This window comes from Egretta garzetta, unplaced genomic scaffold, assembly GCF_000687185.1.
Source record: "Egretta garzetta isolate BGI_Z169 unplaced genomic scaffold, ASM68718v1 scaffold97, whole genome shotgun sequence".
In the NCBI taxonomy this organism is placed as follows: domain Eukaryota; kingdom Metazoa; phylum Chordata; class Aves; order Pelecaniformes; family Ardeidae; genus Egretta; species Egretta garzetta.
The window spans coordinates 778,409-802,435 of NW_009260135.1; the positions used below are offsets into that span (position 1 = coordinate 778,409).

Below are 24,027 nucleotides of genomic sequence, written 5' to 3' on the forward strand. Positions count from 1 at the left end.
TTCTTGTAAGAACCACAGTCAGTCTTCTTTTCTTTTGAGCGTGCTTTGCTGCTGCTAAGTGCACAGCGGGCAGAAATTGCCTCTGCCTGCCCGGCTGCGTTCTCAGCTTCCTCAGCACTGAAGGAGCAAGCCCCACATCTCTCTGCTCTGCCGCTCTCCGGCACGGCCCGTCTGTTCCTCCCCCTCTCCTCTCCCAGCTGGAGAGGAGTCTCCGTCCCCTGGCTCCTTTCTCTTCCACCCTCCCTGCACCTCAATAGCAGCAGATTGGTGAGTGGGGGAAGCTGCGTGGTAAAAGGGAGATGGAAAAGGAGAAGCACCTTGCAGATGGTTTCCAGTTCTACATTGGAAACGTGAAAAAAGGAGAAGGTGGTTCTGGGAAACAGGGAGAAAGCTAAACCCCGCTGCAACCAATAATCTCAGGGACAGCAAAACAGTCCTTTGCTGCAGCCCTGGGTGAAACGCTTTCTATTGCAGCACTCTGTGCCTCCTGCATGATCCAGCAACCCTCATCTGCAGCCATGGAGTGAGCCAGAAAGCGAAAAGCCCCGCTTCTGAACTGACTGCGCTGGCAGGGCTGGAGCTGCCCCTGGACCATAGCAGGCTCCAGGCACTGCCTCCTGGCACCACGGCTTTCTGGACTCAGTCCAGCTCCAGGACAAGGGGATTAAAGTGAGCTGGGTTTTGCCTAAAACTGACAAAATGCGGGTGAATTCTGGGGCGGCTGTAGCGCTTGCGTTATCCCCTATGCTTGCATTTCTGAAGTGATGCACGTATCAGAGAACACCAGCTTTCAATAGTAATACCAGGGTTGTTTTCAGGTCTTCTCTGTTAACTCTGAAACGTTCAAGGTGCTGTGACAGAAATTTCTGCCTGTGTTATATTGGCCATTGAATAACTGCTTCCTCCTATTTTTATTCCAAACAAGGTGTAATATTTTCTTTAATATTACATAAAAAAAGAAACTAATTAATGAAAATGAGCCGTTTCTGTTACTTCTCTTTTAGAACTTCCAACCATTTCTTGGCCCTCCAGGTCAAATTTTAATTTCCAAAATCAACATTTTGTAGCAGAACATGGAATTTAATAGAAATCGATACCTGTTGAGAAAAATCTGCTTGGGAATACATTGGGCCAAGAAAATTGTCTTGGCATTATTCATTTTGCTTGAATTATTTTATGTTACAAACACACAGAAATAGTTGTAGGAAGACAGTCACTCAGGCTTCTATAGGGGAACAGTGCAGAAAGCAGATTTAGAAAGAAATCAACATATGGCAGAAGAGAACTCATAATTTTAATGACTTATTTTTTTTCTACCTTCAATTTTATTATTTCAGGAAATAATTTGAATAAGAATATTTCGGCCAATAATCTTACTTTCTATTTCTAAAATGCCAAAATATGGAACACAATGGATATTAAAATTTGTAGCTAAAATCTGAATTTATAAGAAGTAATATGTTGACTGATAGTCCCACACAGGACAACCTTTTGTTTGGTAATTTTTTAAAAGCGTAACTGACAAATTAAGCTGGTGCATTAAGTCCTTTTTTTTATAAATGTGGAATTTAAATGCGTAAAACAACGCAGCTATTTCTTTTTCCTGAAAACTTCATTTCATCTTGTTTCTGCACAGAAACAATCAGCAAGATCGAAATAATTTTGCAATCAATACATTTTGTTATTTATTGCTTTAGCAGTGTAGGAATTAACTTCTTTTTTTTATACTAGTACTGGAAAAAAATTCATAACCACTATTTCATCCTGTGTTTTCATCTCTTTCAGCAGAATGAGAGGCTGAGCTAAAAGAAGAGAGAGGCCATTATCTTTCATGGTAGCTAATTATTAGGAATACAGCAGCTTCAGTACACGTGAAACTTGGAGCCTAACCCTGTGGCACTTTTAAAACTGAGGTTTTTGACTTATAAAAACTTTCAATTTGACAGTATACATTAAATTTGCCTAAAATTGGTACCAAAAATAACAGCTGAGCTGTAGAATTCTCAAAAGCACCTTCACAACTTAGAGGCTAAGGCCAATTTTAAAATGTCATTAATATGCCATTTGCAAAGATATGTTAAAATATGCAACGTACTTCAGATGAATAAAACAGAACTAAGACTCCTGCCACTAGGAACCCTAAAAAACATATTTTAAAAAAAAAAAAAAATCTAAAATTTCAAATGAGATTTTTTTCAAAGGAACCTCAGGATTGAAGTGCCCAGCTCCCGCTTAGTCTAGAGCTCTAATTCTTAGACTGTTTCGAAGACTCCAACCCATATCCATATATAAACAGCTTGATCATTTCTAACATAATTTCTAATATTTCTTGGATGGCCGGCTCCTCCTCACTCAAGGAAATTTTGCTGACCATAACATATATAGGGTGGCATGTACCAACCAGCTTGTGGACTACGTGCTTTTTATGCTGTAGCCTGTATTCCTTTTTGGACAAATTATTCAGCCTCATTTAATTCAGCCTCAATTCAGCCTCATTTAATTCAGCCTCAAATCATTCAGCCTCAATTAATAAGCCTCTCTCTTGCCTTGTTTTGCTTTTCATGCAACATTGCAGAAAATTGTAAGAATTCCCCCATTTTGTTGTTACAGAGCTGATGAGGAAAACAAATCACATCAAATTTAGATGAAAACAACAATTTTCTTCCATTTTTCCAAACAACTCCATGTGTGTACACATACAGTGTTTTATAGAACAGAATAAAGTCTCTATTATATACAGTAGGATCCAACAGGGCTTTTCTGATAGAATATGGAAATCATTGTGCTATTTGGGCATCACAGAGATAAATACAATGGGGACTTGCCTGATGCATCCAGAAACATTATGATCCTCATTTTACAGACAAATATTTAGTGACTTGCTCTACATCACCCAGTAAGCCTGTAATGAAATCCTGACGAAAAACAGTTTCCTGTAATGAAGTCCAATCTTTTGGGCATTATCTCAAATGAAGTTCTTTCTTCAGTTTTAACTTTGCAATATGACCATAATTATCATATTCATCAATTTCTTAGCATCTTTCCATGGAGACATATTTAAATAATATTGATAAATAGGAACACCACTTTTCTTGCAAGCATACAATGGCATCAAACATCAATTAATGATGTGCTGGCTTTTAGATTCATTATAAATATATAATTAATAATCATAGGAAGAACAGACATAGAAAAAGAAAACCAAGAAGAAAACTAAAACCTAGTCAGATGTATTGACGATGCAAGTCAAACAGCAAGTATAACAGTTTTATATAAGGAATATATAAGAAAAACTAATGTATCTTTAAAATAATTTGAAATATTATTCCATAATTGAAACTTGTGTTAACGGCACTAAATAAAACTCAATCTCTTTCTAACTGGAAACCAGTTTGCATTTTCCCTTGTTCTAGACTGCAGTCTTCATAGAATGTAAACCTCAGAAGCTCCTACTCAGTGGAAGGAACCTTCTTCTAGGTGTTGCCAATATGTTCAAATGCTAATAAAACTCAGTGTTATAAAATAAAGACCACATCATAAATTGCAACAGAGTGCCCTCAGTGGGAACGATGCCTGAGATGCAAACACATGAAGCACCTGAGAGAAGCATCTCATGTTAAAACATGAATAAAAACTCTGGGAGAAATTTTCCCACACAATGCAACTGCACAGATACAGCATCATATTTATAGCTGCTACCTGCTGTTGAAGGGATTTTCTCCTGGGATGATATGAGTGCTGTCCTTCCCCACTAAGAGCTTGATTCGATCATAGAATGACTTCACAGCTGGTGAACCAGAATGGCTCTGTTGTATGATGTCAAGAGGATCACGTGAGCCCCGGCACAGCAGGCTATTTTGACAAGTAGACTGGAGGCAGCAGTCTGGGTCTAGGCAGTCAACCAAGCCATCTGAAAGGTAAGAATCATCAAGACTCAGCTGGCTGCACACTGCTATCAAGCAATAATACAGGATCTTTTGTTTAGGTTTTTTTTGTTTGGTTGGTTTGCGTTTTTTTTTGTTTTTTTTTTTAATCTTTCCAACACAGCTTTTAGATTTCCTTGCTGGGCTATGAGAGTCTTGAGAATTATGCTGCTTAATTTCATTTGTTCCCTTTGGGGAGATGGGGGTGACAGAGTAAATTATCATTACCTAAGTAAAATAAAAATTACGTGGTACCCTTTTTGGCAATTCGTAGGGAAGTGCTGCTGAACTCCCACCTCCCATAGATATCTGAATCAGAACTTGTTTGCATGCTTGGGTAAGGACGGATCAGTCACAAAGCTGGTGGGTTCAGTCATCACATTACATATTAGGTTGTCCATCAAGAATATTTCTTAAGAAGTATTTTTAAGAAAAATTGGAATTTAAACACCCGAAATTAAAAGGAATCCTCCATGGGGAGATAGATCTGTATACTTAGATAAATCACAACTGACTATTTTTAGCACATACAGTAACAAGTTCTAGCATTGTCCTTTCCTTTGATATCATCATTTAACTGAAATATGGTCTCTTGATGGAGTTCTACTGCAATTTAGAAATTAATAACCATTTACTTTAAAATATTATCATCTCTAACAATTTAGAAACACTTGTTCATCTACACTGGCAAGAATCAGGCATTCAATCTGCAATCTACTTAGGTCTGTAAACTTTCAGAGACTCCCCAAGGCATATTAATCTGGGTTTTTAATGCAAATATAGCCTGGACACATACTGAATATCATACACAAGAGAGAACATTCCAGCAGGTTTGTCAACAGAAGTACCTTAGAGTAAGATCATGACTCATGTATTTTCAAGATTTTCAAATGCGTAAGAGACCAGCATTACCCTACACAGTGATAACTGGAGAAACAACAAAAGAAAAACCAACCCAAACCTATAAAAAGCTTTCTTATTTTACATTTAGCCTTGTATATCCAATAGATTGTCTGTGCCTGAAATGATTATTTCTGATTTAAAACCAGAACTGCCAAGGTATGCTAACACTGTTTCGTTCAGCCCTCTAAGGAAATTTAAGTTAGACAAACTACCTTGATGCAAGAGCTATACGTTGGCTTTAAGGTCAGTTGCCTATTCACATTAAGAGCTCCATTCATCTTGAAATCCTTTCCAACGTGGTGGCAGGAATTTTCTTTTTTGCTACAGTCCATTTTCCACCCACTTTACATAATCGTTGTAAGGACACCATTAGCTTCAGATTACAACTCAAGGCAGTTTTCCTATTAAGCTCTGAGAACTTTTTCTCAGCATCCTGCGCTCTTTCTCAGTTTGTGACACCTCTGCAATGCTGAACTTAAAGGTGCCCACTGTCTAGTCTGCTCAGTTCTTTTATTCGGACGACCACCAGTCAAGAGAATCCTATTGATGTGTTAGAAATAATAGAAGCAAAAGACAGGATATAAATTATTCCCTTTGACAAATTTAAATTTACCTGTTCAAGCCGCATCATATTTTTGTTCTACCTGTTATTAGAGGTGAGCATACGTTGTGTCTGTAATGACCTCATCATGCAGCAGATTATGGGATGCTGCGACCAAACACTTCTGATGACACCATGAACTTTGAATTGGCATATCAATCTCTCAGTGTCCTGTCAGTCATGCGAATCACATCTTTATGCTCGCAAGCCCCCTTGGATATAGTCTGACATTGCAATCTTCAGTAAATTACCCTGTCACTGCCAATCTCACCGTTATCTCACAAACAATCAAGCAGGCAATCAAACTGCTCTGAATTGCCAGTTCAGGACCTGGGAGGCTAGAAACATCTCCATTCAATACCAGGGAGAAACCTGTGTATGATTCCTTTCATGTTGGAAGGTTTTTATGCAGTTATGTGAATTCAGACTTGCACACTTTCAGATGCTTACAAGAATATTTAGAAAAGACAGGCATATACCGTAACATAAATATACACATGATTTACTTGTTTGGAACACTATTACTTATAACATATGGCTATATTCCGCCATACTAATTTATTCCCAGATGGCAGGATTCAGGAGTTAGGATATTTTTACCTTATGCCAACTAGCTGATCCAGCTTCTTGCAACAGCAGAGCTGAGGTATGGATCTGTTCAGCATACGTGGCCAGAACCTGGGCACTGCTGTTTGGTGTCAAAGGCTTATACATTGCTATACCATTTGCATTCACAGTTGCATTGCTGCTATTATTTATTTTGTTGCTTTGAAATCTCTGACTCTATGTATGAAAGAGTATTGATTACTGTCAGAATATATTTGTTTCTAGTTCGTGTTTGCCTAATTTGCTACCTGGACGTATTATCACAGAACAGCTGAGGCTGGCCGGGACCTCTGGAGGTCATCTGGTCCAACCCCTCTGCTCAAACAAGGCCACCTAGAGCCGACTGCCCAGGACCATGCCCAGGACCAGGCTGCTGAATATCTCCAAGGATGGAGACTCAACAACCTCTCTGGGCAACCTGCCCCAGTGCTCAGTCACCCTCACGATAAAAAAAGTGTTTCCCAGCATACATTTGTGCCCGGGGTTGTTCCTCTCCAGGTAAAGGACCTTGCACTTTACGAGGTTCCTATCAGCCCATTTCTCCAGCCCTATTGTACCATTACATATGAAGTAAATTGTTACAGAATCGTTTAGTTGCATTAGACTCAGTTGATTAAAACAAGGACTAGAAAAAAATGTACCTTCTGTAAGAGAAAACTCTGCCATAAGCATGAATTTTAATTAGAATTCAGTACTTTGTTTTTTAATATATATTTCGGAGCTTGTCATCTTCCAGATTTCCTCAGGCACACTGAATTATTTATATAGTTAATTCAATGACAAAACCCTCACCATTAGCCTCACAAAGATATTGCTGCTTTTCATAGCATACACATCTGAGTTTAACGGGGCCCGTTAGCAGCTCTCTGAAACTCTGTATGCTAAAGGGAAGAGACTGTAGAGGGAGTTAAGATGGTGCTGAACCTCCTCCAACAATCTGAGACCAAAAGAAGTCCTGACTTGGCCTTAACTGAAAAGAAATAGGAAAGTTTGATCTGATTTAAACTGGCAGCACAGGATTAGCTCTCCATTGCTGTTCATGGTTCTTCTGAATTCCCAAATCTTTTCAGAAACAAATCAAGCGACATGGTATTCCTCTTGAAGACTTCAGTTCTGCTAATGGATACACACATTTCTTGACTTCTCATGAACTGTTCCACAAGCTTTTTGGCAGACTTAACTGTACAGCAAAAAGAAAACTTTAAAGTATTACATGTAAGTAAAACAATCCACATGTAAGTAAAATAATCCACTTGTGCACACCATATTTTAAGATGACCTTATTATTGTGTTCCTCCTGAACATTGTTACAAGGCCTAAAAACCTCTCAGCAGAAATACTGATATATTTTACTGCTCCTGCATTTAGAACCTCTCATCATCAGTTTTCCTTCACCACTGAATATATTTCTCATCATGTTCAGGTGACTGGATTCCAGAATTGCGCTACACCTTTCTTTGGAAAGTTGATGCTTGAGCTATTGGGGTTTTTTTAACTCCTGTGAGTAAATTCCCTTTAGTTTCCACTCTTCCATCAGATACTTGCAGGTTGTGCTTAAGGTTCAATTCATGATGCATGTTCGAATGAGCCAGCTTTGACCTGACATCCAGCTGCCTGAGAAAATGCTTTCTGTACCCAGCAGGGGACAATTTTGTTTCCAAAACAAAACTTCTGAGCACATGCTCAGTAGAGGGCATCCTTACACTTCACTAGCTTCAGGAGCCGGTGTCTTTCAGAGCGTAATTCCTGGAAATTTTTCTTTTTCTGATAAACATTTCAGACTGATGATTAAAATGGAGGCAGGGGGGGGGGGGAACGGGGGACACCACCACACTAGGGGGGGGGGAAACAGCAGCTTCTCCAAACCCTGAGGGCAAAAGGGCCTTTGATCACTCTAAGGGCAAATTAGTTAATTTATCATGATCCGATTTTAATTATGTGTAGTATTAATATACCCAAGGTGAAAGAATTAGAGATGCTCTATCAGATTATCAAAAGAGTAGGCCTTCTCTCTGCCAATACAGAAATATTTTAATTGAGCTCTAAAGCTGCATGCAGAACTGTTTCCACAGACAGGCGATATCTTATTACCAGTATATCTTATTACCAGGAAGCTTTATCTAATATTTCACCCAAATTTTCACTTTTGTAGCTTGATCTAATTACTGTTAGCTATATTGGCATACATCACTCAAAAGAATTCCTCAGAAGTTCCTGGTGCTAACAAGAAAGAAAATGCTTCTAATCCTGTTCCAGCCCTGTTCCTCAATTAGCCAAACTGGAAAGCCTCTCTGTAAACTGTTCAGGATATCCACCATACCACTGGCTTTTGTAACAAACTGCGAGCACAACAGACTATTTTCAGAACCATAAACCTAAACCAAAGCTGCCTTTCAGGAAAAGCTGGATTGTAAATCCCGAATTTTGGTAAAGTAGAATAAACCTGGCTTCTGTGTAAGCTGGGTGTGCCTCCGAATGCCCAAAAAACTCCCTAATGAGGTCTTAAAGTACCCTGGAATATGACACTGGCAGAGCAACAGCCCCACTTGCCTTGCCCGCTGAGGATGCCTGTGATGCCCAGAGCTCAACCCTAAGAGCCCCAGCTGGAAGAAACTACAGCAGGCGTAGCTCCAGCCATGCACCGAGCACACGGTTGTCCTGCAGAACCTGTGCATACCGGTGGATTATTGATGCTCCAACGTCAAACCACACATCGCTTAGAGCAGAGGTGACCTAGGGGGCTCGAAGATGAAAACAATCTTGAAAAAAATGTTTGTGCAGTTCCAGTGTACACATGGATACCCACGCAACAACTGGTGGCTTTTTAAATCATGGAATTTGCAGTCACTGAATTTCTTGCTTTCGCTTCTCCATGGGTTATGAGAGCACGCTATTGTAGTTACATATCCCGTGAGGGACAGCGTAAGGATAAGCTGGCTAATGTGTGTAAAGGCGATTAGAGGCTGACATGAAGTTTTAACAAAATCACATACAAGCACACTCATTAGCTCTTGTCAAACTTGCATAACATCTAGTTTTGATACAGATTTTATACTCGAGCCTACATGACTCACTCTGGCTCCCATCCACAATAGATTTCAACTACTCATTACATTTAATGTTCTAAAACTGACTATTGTACAGGCTCTGGAAAGGTATTTTCTGCGCCAAGAGTATTCTGGGTATTTATATTGAGAACTTCATAAAATCTTTTGTCTGTGCTGAATTAGAGACCCCTGCTGAGGCAATGCTTGTTGAGGCAAGCTAAATTACATGATTTGCTTTTGTGCTGTGAAATACTTGTATTATCTTAAATGTCACGAGCCTGATGCAGTATCAAGTCACAGGATTTGTAATTTTCTAAAAGCAATTTTTTTCTAAATGTTTATTGCAGGAAGACACTTCTCTTTTCTTTCTATTTTCTTTCTGTCTAATTTCAGAGATGAGTTTTCCAAGACAACTCAAATAAACAGCCTTTCAATCAGTCAAGTGCACTGTCCTGACACTGAACTTCTCTAGAAATGTATTTTTCTCGTGAAGTGAAGAGAATTCATACTGGAGCAGATAGCTGGCTCTCTCTCATTCATTATCCTTTATGAATTGTGCCAAACAGAATTACCACCAACTGTACTTCTTGGTCGGGTTACAGCTATATGTAACAAACTGAAGGGCAAAATTTGCCTTCTGAGATATGCACAACTCTCTTTGGAAAGCCAAGTGAAAATAAATTAAAATGCATTTTAAAAAGAACGTCCCGCTTTGTGTAACAAACAAGGAATTCCTCATTCTGTTTAGCTTAGTATTCTGTACTGCTATGGGTTGCTTCCTTTTCTTTCCCACCCGATTTAATCCAGATAATTACATTTTGAGGAGAACTGTGATCTAAGCGATATATCTAGGTATCTTATATCTAAGTGATATAAGCAGTGACTGCATTTAAGCTTTTTGGTTTGGGGTTTTGTTGGGTTTTTTTCCTGCCTGCACCTGCCCTCTCCATCCTGATCAAATCTGAAACAAACCAATTTAGCAAAATTTTGGCTATTTTCCTTTCTCTGAAATTACATCATTTAACTGTCTTGTCAATAAATATCATAAACATGAGTAGACTGGGTTTGAAAGAATGCAAAAGGTGGGAGAAGAGAGAAAGAAGGAAAAGAAAAACCTAGAAAGAGTAACCCAAGTGGGTGATACAGGACTCCTGCCAGGGCTGCTTCGCAGAAGCCAGAGTTCTTAAATACCTCTCCCAAATTATCCCAGAGAATTCAGGACAAACCCGCCTGAAACATGAGCTCCTGGTATCAACTGCATCCAACATCTAGTGAAACTATTCTTTAGAAAAGAAGTATGATGTTTGCTATGTGTTACATTGTCCATTTTACTTAGAAGCACTGTAAGGTCTAAGGTGAAATTTAGTTAATTTATGAAGACTGTTCCAGCAAACCAAAAGCACTTTGCAATTTAGGAACAGCCAAACTGTTATAAAATAGTTATTGTAAAAAGATGAGTATAAATAGTCCCTGTAGTGATTTCCTTATGCGATATGTCAAAAGAAATATGAGCTTAAGAAGTAATATACCTTCTCCCATTCCTCAAAACATCATTTCTAATCCCTTAATTTCCTAAATTAAATCCACGGTGAATTAAATGGGTTATACATGTCTATTGGGAGGATTATACATTGTAATCACAAGTATAGGTCTTAAAATAAAGCTATTTCTAATCCCTCCAAAAGATGCTTAATAACTATTAGACTCCTGAGGGACTGATTAAGGAAATGGATTAGATTTAGAAGTGGCCACAGTAAGTAAATTATGTAATCCAAACATGTTTTGGAAAACAGAAGCATTTTCCAATTAAAAAAGACCTTAAAAATGAGTCAATGCCAGAAAACCTTTACCTTTCAGTTGGGCTTCCTCCTTAAAAATAAATAAATAGACAGAGAAATAAATAGACAAATGAATACTTAAATAAGAGACTTCTGAGCTTTTTCAGCGAAGTAGCCCATGCACCATAGCAACCCTAGACAGTTTCATAATGAAGAAATACTAAGATTTGACATGTGATGGTAACAACAAATACAGGTGAATTTGCTAGTGCTAACTTGGATCAAGCACAACTCTACTTGGACAGCTCTAAGAGGAGAAAACAGCTCTGGATACTCTCTCCTCTCTCTGCTCTGGAATCCCGTTTTATTTATGTGAGTAATGCACACTGATACCACATTTAAAATGAAGATTTGTAAGTCTCAACAAGACAGGGACACATCTGCCTCTTCTAGGAATAAACCAACTAAAGGGCATTAATCTAAATTCGGAAGAAAATATTAAGTATAATCTTTCATTTTTCTCTTTCTGAACTATGGTATGGAATTCACATTGTGGCAGATAATAAGACAAAACAGGACAAATGGGAATACCTTTGGAGTCAGTGGCAATGCTCTTCTTGACATCCATGAAATGAAGACTTGGCCTAAGGCCTTGGAATCTGATTGTGAGATACAATTGCAATAAGAATGGCTGAACAGTGGAAGAGCACTAAAATATGTTAAATCTGCTGCTGCATGGGGAAGAATGGAAGACAGAAAATGATAGCTGGATTTCAGTGACACGCTGAAGCAGCTATTTTAACAACATGAATAGAGGGATGGAAAAGGAAGGAGATTCAGCTGTCCAGATAAGGATCTCATTTAGACAAAAAATTATATTTTTAGCTACCCTACTGCCTTTCGAAAGAACAGTTTGCGTCTGCAGCACTACTCCAGAACTACTTGCTTATGGCAACAGGGCAGTGTTGGTAATGGAGTAGCAAATGAGTTCAGCATTTTGCTGCAGATAAACTCTGTTGAGTTTCAAATGAAAAGGGAGACTGGGAGGAGAGATGATTTCTTTAACTTTAACCAATCTGATGTTTTATGTGAAACCTGGGGTTCTGGTAACTAGCTGAATCTTTAACACTCATTCCCATAGCACAGTTTTCAGCTTTGTCTAATGAGAAAACTTAATTTTATCTGTCCTTTATATACAGAGTCACGATTACATAAAGGTTCATCGTGAAGCACACATCCCTTCCTTCCTCTCCATTCCTGCACACTCCCGTGGTCTCCCCTGTGAAAGCATTAATAAACATATAGGTCACAGGACATGTTCCTGGCCAGGTGTGTAGTGAGCCAGACACATAAAGAGCAGTACAGCTTAAGGCAAAGGCAGAACTGCACCCTAAGACACTAAGTATTGAGCGATTAACGTTACGTTCAGTTTTGAATTTTGTTGCAGTTCTTGTGACTGACAATTTGACAAACTGATGGGAACGACAATGACTCCATCCTTACAGCGCATATTGGAAAGGACCCTATGGAATCTCAAAGAAATCTGAAACTCAAAATATAATCAAGCAAACTGAAACAGCAAAAGTCACAATGGCATGAGAGGGACAGAAGAGCACTGCAGTGCCACACAGTCTGTGCCACCCACGCTGCATACAAAACAGCGTGACTGAATCAAAGGGTTTTTCTGTTTGGTTTTTCAGGCATACCCTGCAAGTATGTGGAGAAACAGCCACCTGAACAGGGGTTGGACAGCACCTAAGCTCCCTTATAGAACAACTCTACAGAAACCTAATCAGGATGAGGCTATTAAAGTAGTAATGATCATCAGATTAAAGTACTGAGCTAAGGATCAAAAGACAAGAGATTAATTTCTGCCTTTATCATAAAATCCCCACGTGAAAATATGTGGGTCAAGTGGACTTTTCATGTTGTCTGGACCTTGGAACAGGCATAGATTTTCAAACTATCTCCACTCCCACAAGAAGCAATGAGCAGTAACCTCTCTAGCCTCTGGAAAAAACCAACTTCAACCTGCAAGCATTGAGAACATTTGAAGAGTTCTCCCCTTAAGTCTTTCTAGCTGTTAGCTAGACCAGACAGTTTTCTTTCAGGTGCAACTATGGCAAACCAGGAACCATGCACCTTGCATATTATACGTCTGTTGTATGGCATCTTTATTCTATGTGTTCTTTGCTTTTGATGAACTACTATTTGCCTTCCATGAACCAAGTTTAAGAATTCAGCAGTTCTAAATTGGTATCAACAGCTGAAGAGTCTCACTGGTCATTTCTTCCCCCGTTTGCCTGTCTGTTTTACAAGTGCAGAATATTGTCTTGAATAAGTAAGTAAACATCTTATGCCATTATTTCTAATAGTGTTTTCCAGACTCACATCTTGTTTTGAGGATAATCTGATGACACGTCCATTTTCAAGTTTTCCTTCACAGCCTGTGAAAACTGCAAACCTAAGCAGTTCACCTTTTAGTTTCTTACATTGCATCTTAACACACGTTTGGTGGGTTTTGTTGTATAGTTAAATGCCAAATAATCTAATTTGGCAGTTAGATTCTGTTCTTTACAATTCAGGAACAGCTATAAAGCAAGTTCCAGTTTTCTGAAATTGGATCAGCTCCAGCTCTTTTAAAATATTTCTGTAAGCACTGATTGCATGTGAAACCAAGGAACTAACAGAGGACTTACAAATTAAAGCTAGTGGATGATATTCAGATGTAGTTAATATCAGGTAATCAAAACAAAATATACCTGTTCCTCAGTTTGGCACTTACAAACAGTTTTTACACCCTGAAATTTTATACAGTATTAAAGCACTCGTCTTAATGACAATGTTATCCTAGAAGCAGCCATTCAAATAAGCCAAATGCTTCTTCGTAGTTTTAGGAAATACCATGAGTAAAACATTTATTCATCAGCAAACACCACATGTGCTCTTTAGATTAATTATTGGCCAAATAGAAGTGAAGGAGTCTCAAAGCTGTGTCTGATGTTTGACTTTTAATGAAGAGCATAAGTAAGTGAAAAAAAATCGTCTACGTGACTTACTAAAGACATTGTAATGAAAGGTATAAGAAAGCTACTTCAAATGAAGGAAATAGATTAAGCAATCTTATTTAGATGGCACAGCTTCTCAGAACTGCTTTTGGCCCAACATAGCATAACACACCATGGAAGGCTCTACAAAACGAGATACACTAAAGTTATCTTTGAAGGTAAATGCAGAACACAAATTCTGTATTTAATAGGGATATGCTTGATGAAGATGAGGGAAAACTGAACTGGGATCCCAGAGTCTTACGGTATATGACTGTTCAATGCACCTCACTCAGCTCTCTAAAGTTGAGCACATGAACTGTGCAATATGACAGCAAGCTACAAGCATTTACACAGGTTGTGTACATGAGAGCATGACCCTGGCCTCTAGCACAGAGCAGAAAAAGTGTTGCTAAATATCCTGCTCAATCTGCTGCTATGCTTTTGCACACAGAGACAGTAAGTTGTTTTGCAATTCACATGTGCCAAGAGCCCACAGGAAAAATTTCTGGTCTGCTGGGCCATGCTCTCCACCGTGGGCTTCAGCGGGCTGTGGAATGGGACTGAGCCTGCCTGTTCGCTCCCGACGCAGGCGTTGTGGGTCACCACGTCTCTCCACAAGGCCAGAGCTCGCTCAGTCTCATTTGTTTCAAAAGAAATGTAACAACAACACTTGACAACAATGACAGCCGAAGTCTTTCTGAAGGAAAATGACTCACGAAGGAAGCATGTATAACCCTCTGTTCTTTAGGGACTGGGAATTGAAAGACTTTTGCTCACCTCCCTCATTATCCTTGTTATCGGCACAGGCGGTTTCCATGGCAACGTTGCATCCAGGCCCCCTCCAGCCGGTCTGGCAGACACACTGCCAGCTGTTCTGACCCAGCGTGCATCTCCCATTGCCATTGCACAAATCAGGGCAGCCATCTGGTTGAAGAAATGGAGAAGGTAAGTACAAGACACACTCATTCCCACTGCCACTCAGACTTCTGACATTACTGTGCAGACAAAAAGGCTCACTCCTGCTGGTGGGACAAATGCTCCTCTGGCCCAGAGCCACAGCCCTGGGGTGGAGAAGGAGGGTAAAGAAAAGGGATACCTCAGAGAAACAGGGATTTAACTCTAGCCAGAAGACAGGAGGAGTCCTACCATCAGCCATAATGCATGTTTTAAGAACCCTGTAAAGGTTCAGATCTTGAGTTGACAGAAATTACAGTCTGCTGACAGAAGATCACAGCCTCTTAGTTTTCCCACTGTATGCGTGTATACACATACATGAGTGAGAAAGTCTTCTTCAACAAACATGCCAGTGTTCAGAGTGCCTTTTGTACTGTGCATTGCATAATTCTCCAGAGCTTCTCTAACACAAAGTTTAAATAAACAGTTTTGGAAATATTTTCCTTCTTTAACAGTTATTTTAAAAGACCTACTTATTTGACACTAAGTTTACTTCTATTAGGCTGTAACATTTCATGCTTTCTGAAAGACACGTTAGAAGAGATATCCCACAAAAGATGTATGTGTTGAATTGACTATGGATATGACATGACTTACTGTATAGCAAGAGCTGAATTAGGAACAAAAATATTAATTAGCTAAGGTGCTTATATGTTCTAACGGAATGTCCATAGGTAATAGAATACCTCGACTGCTTTTTCCTGAAACTAAATGAGTCTCAGGAGGCACTGCTGTATCTTACCTTTCTCATAATGAATATTCATTAAGAAACCCAAATGCCAGCCTTGGTATATACAATCAAACCCATCCAACCCACACAAACATGTGCGTTTGCCTGCGGAGGTGATAGAAGATTTGAGAGTCCTGCAGCAGACCTCTCGTAGCACCTTTTCATTAGTCTGAGCAGGAGGAGAAGGCTGTGTTGCCATACTGACAACAGATGTTGGATCCCAATCATTCACAAGCTCTCTCGTTTGGGTTGGAAATACAGTCTAATCCTGCCATCTCTACAACCACCAGAGAACATGGAATAATTCATCTCATTGCTGTTGGTCTTGGGCGGAAAATTTAACCTTAAAACAGCTCACAAAGCCTCATGCTCTCTCATTTTCCCCTCCACTAGTAGTGATGGGTCACTGCTGGCATCGAGATCTGCAGGGACCTGCTGCAGCCCTCTCCGGTCTCACCAACTGGCTGGGTTAGTCCTTTGCATTTGCCACTGTGCCCCCAAGCTGTGACTATTAATTAAGTACTCCACTCCCTTCCCCAGGCATTTTAAGAGCACCAAGGAACTAATGGGCACCCTACCAGAGTGTGGATACTCTCTTTACCAGCTGTGAGTGAGGAAGGCAGCAGTATGAAACATCCTGAAAGCAAAGAAATACGTTTTCTTTGTCTGAGCATCACCACTTCAGATGCGCAGAAACAGAGCAAGCCCATGATGACAGTATGTCCTCTTTGTGCCCCTTGGCCTCTGCAGGTGACCGGGAAGAGGAACAACTGTCAAACCAGCACAGCTTTCATACTAGTGCTGAAAGGCTGAACACCCTTCCAGAAATCACTGATTTAGACTGCCTGTGTGTTTCTATAAACCTGTTCAGAAACCCACAGCTCTGCGCTTGTGTCTCCTCCTACTCCTCCCGGCTGCCTTTTCTGTAGCCAGGTGATGTTAGAGAGAAGCTCCTCTGACCCCATACTGGTTTTCACACTGCTGCAGGGATTTCCCACGCAGGAAAGCGAGCTGCCTTGTATCCCCGGTACTCACACAACTGGTATCAGAATACATAAGCATTCACTTTTACTTTTCCTCATTGGGTAGTCAACATTCATAGTGATTAATTAAATTTTAATAGGACTAAGTAGTCCACAGCCACATTAATTTTTGATTAATTCTTAAAGTTTCCTTTACTATTTTTTTAAAAAAATGAATGCTGGGCCTGTGGAAGGTGCTGGACTGAGATCTCTGAGACCTCAGCTGTCCCAAAGAAAAGGTTCTTTACAGATAACAGCAAGCAAAGTTTCTGTGCATTGCCCTACCGAGGTGCCTGAACCTGCAACATTTCTTGCACTGGCACAGCAGCTTGACCTCCACCAAAGCTCCATGGAGTAAGACACCAGATCTCTGCGAACAGGACCAAGACCATTCAGTTCATGTTACACAGAAAGCTATCAGCAGATAGAAACAAGCCCTAGAAGTTCCATTTCAATGCTGTTGTGTATTAAAAAAATACAGCACCCCTTTCACTTACATGTAACCTTATTTTGGCATTAAATTTCTTAGCTATAAGAAATTGCACTTGCTTTTGCAGCACAGGCAATATATTTTCAAGGCATCTATTTTATGTCTTTCATTTGTCAGGTTGTTTGAATGACCAAAATGATGAAATTTGAGGGGAGGCATCATACTGTAGGACAAATTATTTGTTTTAAATGAAAAACAAATAGTAATTGGGAATATATACACATGGTTGGCTTTATATTGAGGCACTGAAGAGAATTAAATCACTGAAGCAGTTTGCTTTGCAGCATATGAGCAAGATGAAAACATGAACAGTAGGGAGCTAGCAAAATCTCTGAAAAGTTTTACCTGCAGCTGGGGATTAATGGACATGACTTTGCGTTTAGCTTAAAGAGAGAAGCAAGCATCACTGGTACAGACATGATGTTGCTAGGAAACACTATGCTACCTCTATAGAGTTTATTTAGCTGTGGCCTTCCAAAGACAGACTTTGTGTTTCAATAACATAAATATCAGGAGGAAGGGAAAAAAACAGCAGTAGACTACAATAAGATCCAAGTACTTTGACAATAATATCTTCCTTAAAAGATCTCTTAAATTAATGATGTATTAACTTTCAAAACAGCTTTAAGTAATGGAAAACTATTTAGATATTTTGCATGGTTACGTGTGATCCCATACATGTGTTATGTTTATGCCTGTCTTTCTTCAAGCAAATATTTACATAGCATTATAGTTAGACCAAAATTTGTTTTAAGGGCTGTTGACAAACTGGACAACAGAGCTCCATTATGAGCTATCAATAACAAGTTTTCTTCTAAAAAAATTTTATATGTAGGCAGTGCACTGAATGTCTCTATTTAAATCTTCCTACACGTGCATGTGTGCAATGATTAGTACCAATGAACATCCTCCGGACACGCAGTATTTGCACATGGCTAATGGGCCTGGATGCACTTCAGCAGGTTTTGACTGTGGACAAGGTCACACGGTGCCTAACAGAGGAGCCTTCAAGGTCTCAGCAAATGCTCCTTGCTCACAGCTGGACATACGAACTTTGCTGGAAACGCACACTGTACGAAGCACATCCTCATACCAAGTGCACTGTTAAAGCTTGCTTTCATTCTGCAGCCCTAGCGCACACCGAGCAGGGCTTTACCTCCTAGGTTGCCTTACAAATTCACTCACAGAGTAAGGCAGTCAAAGAGAGTGTAGGGTAGTCACAGAGGGAAGGGCTATCAACATCTAACCTTAAGAATTAATCCGCCATGGTATGAAGCACTCTGTCACAGCATAGAAAAGGGCCCTTCATGCTTAGGTTGCTATTCCTGGTGTGCAGAGAAATTCTACTCATCTTTTCTATTACAGTATGCTTAATGGAAAATGTCAAAAAGCTAGGTTAAAAAAGAAGAAAGTGCTTGTTTAAAGTGCTAGATTGACAACCTATTTATTCACAGAACAGGCAGAGTACGGGCAACAGCAGTTCAAGTGCATCACACTTTTCTAGCAATGTCTCTGCACAGGCTGCTGCTGCTGGGGGTACAACACTAATGCAGCCTCCCTTCTCTTGCAGTCTCCGACTTGCCTGTGGGACTGGTAACTGGGAGCTTTAGTACAGATATGTATGCATTTACAATTAAAACAGCAAGAAAGATTTCAGTACTTTTTGCAATGTAGGATCAGGAATCTGTGAGCAGCTTTGTGAGGGACCACCAGAGTAAGAGGAGGTATCAAAATACTAAAATTCATTCCTCTCTATACCACAGGCAGACAAAATGCCCAACATTCAGGTAAAGTGAATGCTGGAAGGCAGTGGTAAAGGAAAAAGAGAAAATAAAGGCATTTTATCTCTGGATCTAACAGAGAATGATGTACTGGTGTTTTGTACATGAAAGATCCCAAAACACTTCTTAGCATTCTCACTGAACAGAACAATCTCTATAATCTTGCAGTTCTGGAACACTAGGGCTAGTGTTTAATACCTGAATTTATTTCCTCTCTTACCTTTTCCAACTACCCAACTAAATTGGAGTAACAGAACAAATTAATTAATTAATGGATTTCATGGCGTTTCTTGCTTCTCTTTGTTCAAACAGGCTGGTTACATTCTAACTTGCTCATAGTTTAAAAATCCCATTTCTTGGTATTTTAATATCATACCACATCTACAGCAGGAAGTCGCATGAGAACGCTGACTCTCATGGATCACAACAAGGGCTTGAAGACAACTCTGAAACTCTATAGTTTGAAAAGCAAAGATTCAGCAAATTTCTCTGTTTCAGTGCACGGGGACATTTGCCGCCTATACACCTACATTGTTTCTCAGTACTTGAAAGCCCTTCACTTGCATTTCCTCAGCTATTGCATTCCAATGCACATTCAACGACAGTACATTACAATGAAAGGAACTTTGCTGATAATAGTACAAATGACTACTCAGTAACAACAGGAGAGGGCCGTGGCTTAAGGAAAAGAAGTGTGGTATCTGTTCCATAAAGTTCAGGCCCTTCTTCTAGGAATGAACTAGATTTCTGTCTCTGGACTGTGCCTGTTACTAAGAGGAAGAGGATCTACCATGGATACTAAGTAAATAATGTAGTATCAGAAGAACAGGACATATTTAACAAAACACTACGAGGAATGAGTACATGTCAATATGAAGAGGAGTATATAGTCAACTACTACGATATATATACACAATTATTACATTGATCTTATTTCACATGATTAATATTCATGAAGAAAAGGGATCAAAAAGCTTTGAGCCCTTAGGTTAGGCACAAGAGGAAAAGAAAGCTCCTCTCTGAAAGGCCTTATAATCCAAAAGACAAAATGAGCTTACATTACTAGATTTAGTTATTTGTTTACAGAGCTCCACATTGCCACAGTCCATGATGGGGCCTAGAAGATGCTGTAAGAATACAAATTAAAGTGTTTTTCATAACAACAACAGAAACAAACACTGCCGTTACTGAGGTCATTGTGAGCAAAATTAAGTCTACTGCTTCCTCCCAGGTCTATGTCAATTTTATCTATTTCTATAGTTCCATATTTTCAGAACTTATGAGAGATTTATGAAAAGCTGAATTTAACAAGAAAGTCTGCAGAATCGTTACGAATTGTAAACGGAATCAATACGGACAGTGCTTTTTTCTAAGAAAGTGATAGTGCTGGATATATTTACAAGAGAGTACTCATAGATTTTTACCTTACAATGAAATTATTCCGAGACTAAATTGTAAGGTGATTAATTCATTTTTTAATTCATCAAATTAATTTCCAGTATCTAGGCAGTACATCAAAGACTCTAATTAAATTTTGGGTAAATTCTGCACAGAGTTCCTTTTCATTCCATTGATACTCACAAACTCCAGGTATACAAATACATGTGTACCCAGCTACCCAGGCATATAAAGATTTTTCTTTGCATAAACTACTTTAAAACTCCAAACCAAACATATTAAGTAAATCAAAATATAAAGACATACTGTCCAATTAATTTGTGGTTTCAGTCTAAACCTTTAGTAATCATCAGAACCCCCAGTTACAGTGGGGCTGATCACTGAAAAAGGAGGAAGGGAAAGGGCAGCCAGGGAAAAAGAAGTTGGAGAAATCTTAATCTTTCTAAAGTTTTCAAACTCTGAAGGAATAGGTAGCCTCTTTGTATAATTAAAGGAAAAAGGCGAATAGGAGAGATGGAGAAAAAAAAGTAAAGTCTTTCTAGGTGATATCTCATAACCACTTAGAGAAGCAGATTTTTTAGCCTCTACTCAATTTGTACATGGAAAATGTAAACCAAGAGGTTCCATTTTCTGAGTCCTTCTGATCCAAAGCTGCCTATCAGCCATCTATCCTCCGAACTCCTCCAAACAGTACCTTCAAGCAGATGGAGGGGGTTCCCAGCACCGCTCCCTAGTTAGCGCACATGTAGTGCAACCATAGTCTGGAATGTCGTATCTCCTGCTTATCTTTTCACCTAGACCCATTTACACATCCTTATCCAAAGCCTGCTGGCAGTCAGTGGAGTCTTTCCATTGGCTTGAATTGACACCAGACCAGGTGGTCCTATGGGTGAAGATGCCCTGCAGTAAAGAGTACGTTGTACAGCACAGCTTTTGCTCACTCAGAGGATACGCGTGAGTTGCAAGGGGAACATTTAAATTACGTTTAAATCCTCCTCATTACAGCTGTTAACTACAGAACTGTAGCAAATAAAAGTAGTCTGGGATATGATGGTACCTACAGAATACAGAGAAATGACATAAAAGCAGTAATGATAATAGCCTGTTTAATTTGGATTTTAGAGGATAATCACTGTTTTTGTATTTTCTCTTCATTCCTTCAGTGAGTTGCTGGTATGCCTGCGGCTATCTAGCAAATAATAAATGACGTACATAGAATGAGGTACCTAGCAACACTGAAAATAAAATTATGCTTTTTATTTGCTATTGTTATTTTTTAATCCTTCAATTCCAAAGCCTTCAGGGCTTAGTTAAAGCCAAAGAAAGGGCATACAAATAAAAATGACACATAGTATTATGGTAGGCACACACAAGTAATTTTCTGCAGAGTAATATTTCAACTAAAATAAACTCAAATGTAAAACATGTAACTAAACCTATGTCAGTGCAATACAGTATTGGCTGAGTGAGCGGTTGGGCCCCATTGAGCAAGGTTGGACAGTTGCAGAACAGGCCACGCAGAAGCATGAGCTCACGTCATCGAAGCAGGACAGTCACACAGATGGGTAACTTGCTAAGAATTAACCCAGCCTTTCAGTGTAATCAAAGCCTGATTTCACTGCCCAAGTACCACGGCAGTGCTGCTTGCGGCTCCAGAGAGTGCTCACGCAGAGCAGAGCTGCTCCGTGGCACGGCAGCATTTGTCACCAAGATGCTCTGACTGGCTTCCTTGCTTCTCTTTTCTTCCTTTTTATTTTTTAGAGAAAACATTTTTTAAAATTTCCCAACACCCTAAATATTTCTTTAAGCTAGATATCAAACAAAGGAACATATGGCATAGATAACTATTTGCAGATGTGTTGGGGGAGATGAATAGTGCCTGAGTTGAAACTAAAGAATAGGCCAGATAAAATTGTATTTATTGAACAGGCTGAGAAAAGTGGAAAGGCCTAGAAGTAAGTTTCAAGAATCCAGAATCCTGATTTCCTCCTCTCTGATACTTTCTGTGCAAGGCAGGCAATTATGAATGTTAAGTAAGGTTCCTTAAATTGCTTGGGATATGCAAGCCATAATAGAATTTCCTTCTAAATTCTATTTACTGTATATCTATGCAATTTCTGTCTTTCACATGTAAAGGCAGGAACTCAGAGAACATCCAGCTTTCCAAACGAAATAGGAAAATGTGAGAAAAACGTGTGACTGCTTAGAAGTAAACCTCACACGAAGGGGAACTGCTGGCATTAAAAAGGAACTCTCAGGAAAAGTCACTTGCATCTTTCTGAAGGAAAAAAAACTGTAAAGAAGATACAGGCATACACACAAAAAGACAGAGGAAAGCTCATATTGCAAATACAGGTCACAAAAATTCAAGATTGAAGAAACCCCCATGGGTGTCAGTGCATCACGCCTTGTTAACGGGATTGCTCCCAGCAGTAATTCCGTTTTATCCAACTTCGTTTTAAGTGACTCAGGCAGATGGGCTCCCATTACTTTCTAGGAGGGAGACACCCTCGAGGTCTCCCTCTCGTTCACAACCAACAGAGTTCTCTCCCTATCGCCAGCTTTTGGTGTGACCCCCTTCATGCTGCCAACTGCTGGGCAGGGAAAAGAGAATGACAGTTTGTGCTACGCTGTCCTGAGACTTGAGGAAACCAGAGATCAGTAATCAAAAGATCTGTGCCTGCTCAGAAGGTTGAGTATGCATGAAGAGCTTCAGCTGAGCCCAAGAATGTGGGCTATTTTTATTTATATATATATAAATTTTATATATATATAGTTCTCTCATAATAAGTAAGTCAGCGTGTGACCTCACAGCTCTGCTCAATAAATACTTATATATATATATAAAAAGGACAGTTTCAAGAAGGAAGGGAAACGGCATTGATGGGAAGTTTAGTCATAAGATTGAGAAGCTTCTGCAATTCTAAGAGACCAAGTGCTCTGCTGTAGCCAGGAGGCCAGACCCAGTCCTGCAAATGTGGGATGTCCATGGGATCCTGTCTCTGCAGAGCCCCGCTGGCACCCAGGGACTGCAGGCAGGGGTAAGGGACGGTACGTGTGCAGCGCGCAGGCAGCGCACGCTCTCTGCGTGCCCCCCGAGAGATGCATCACAGCCGGCACAGAAACCAGCTCTGTGCATGGTGGCTTTATCAATGATCAGGTGATGATCGCTGCAGATGTGCACCAGCGTAAGCTAAGTACTTATAGGAAACATATGAACACAAGTAAAGACACTGCTGCAGCCCAAAAGCCACAGCACAGCCGCATAGTTTCTTCTACAGGCTAAACAGGTTATTTGCTGAGATTTTGAGCAAGAGCTAAAATTTGACCCTAGCAGCACATTCAAGTTACACAGCATATTCTTTTCAAACAAGACTCGTATTCAACTCATATTCATACACCCAATAAAGAGATACATAAAAGACGCAGTAAAATTTGTATTTAAGATAGTTGGTTCTTTCAAATTAAACTTACTATAACAAAATCCATTTAGAATATAATGCCAGGTGAAATTGCATTCATAAAACAACCACCACAACCATAATCTTTTATTGTATTAATGTTTCTGGTATGGGATACAAGGGCTGGCATCATTCTTTGTAATATGTAATATCGTTTCTGAGAAAGAAGCCTTCTCAACTTGGATTTATCTCTGAAATAACACCTCTATAAATAGTTTAGTGGCAGTGTAATGATAAAGTGACCTATCAGACAGGATGTGTAAATTCAGTCAATTGAAGAGTA

At 39.6% G+C, this 24,027-nt stretch overlaps 1 protein-coding gene across 2 annotated transcripts in view; it reads right to left on the reverse strand.

The window, feature by feature from the left end:
* TENM2 (teneurin transmembrane protein 2) overlaps positions 1–24,027 on the reverse strand; it is a 538,424-nt gene that overhangs the window by 37,525 nt on the left and 476,872 nt on the right. For both annotated transcript variants that reach the window (XM_009641606.2, XM_035897048.1), the window contains 2 exons: positions 14,686–14,832; positions 3,700–3,910 (listed from right to left, as the gene is read on the reverse strand). In XM_009641606.2, coding sequence (XP_009639901.1) covers positions 3,700–3,910; positions 14,686–14,832 — 358 coding nt within the window. The remainder of the gene's footprint in view (positions 1–3,699; positions 3,911–14,685; positions 14,833–24,027) is intronic.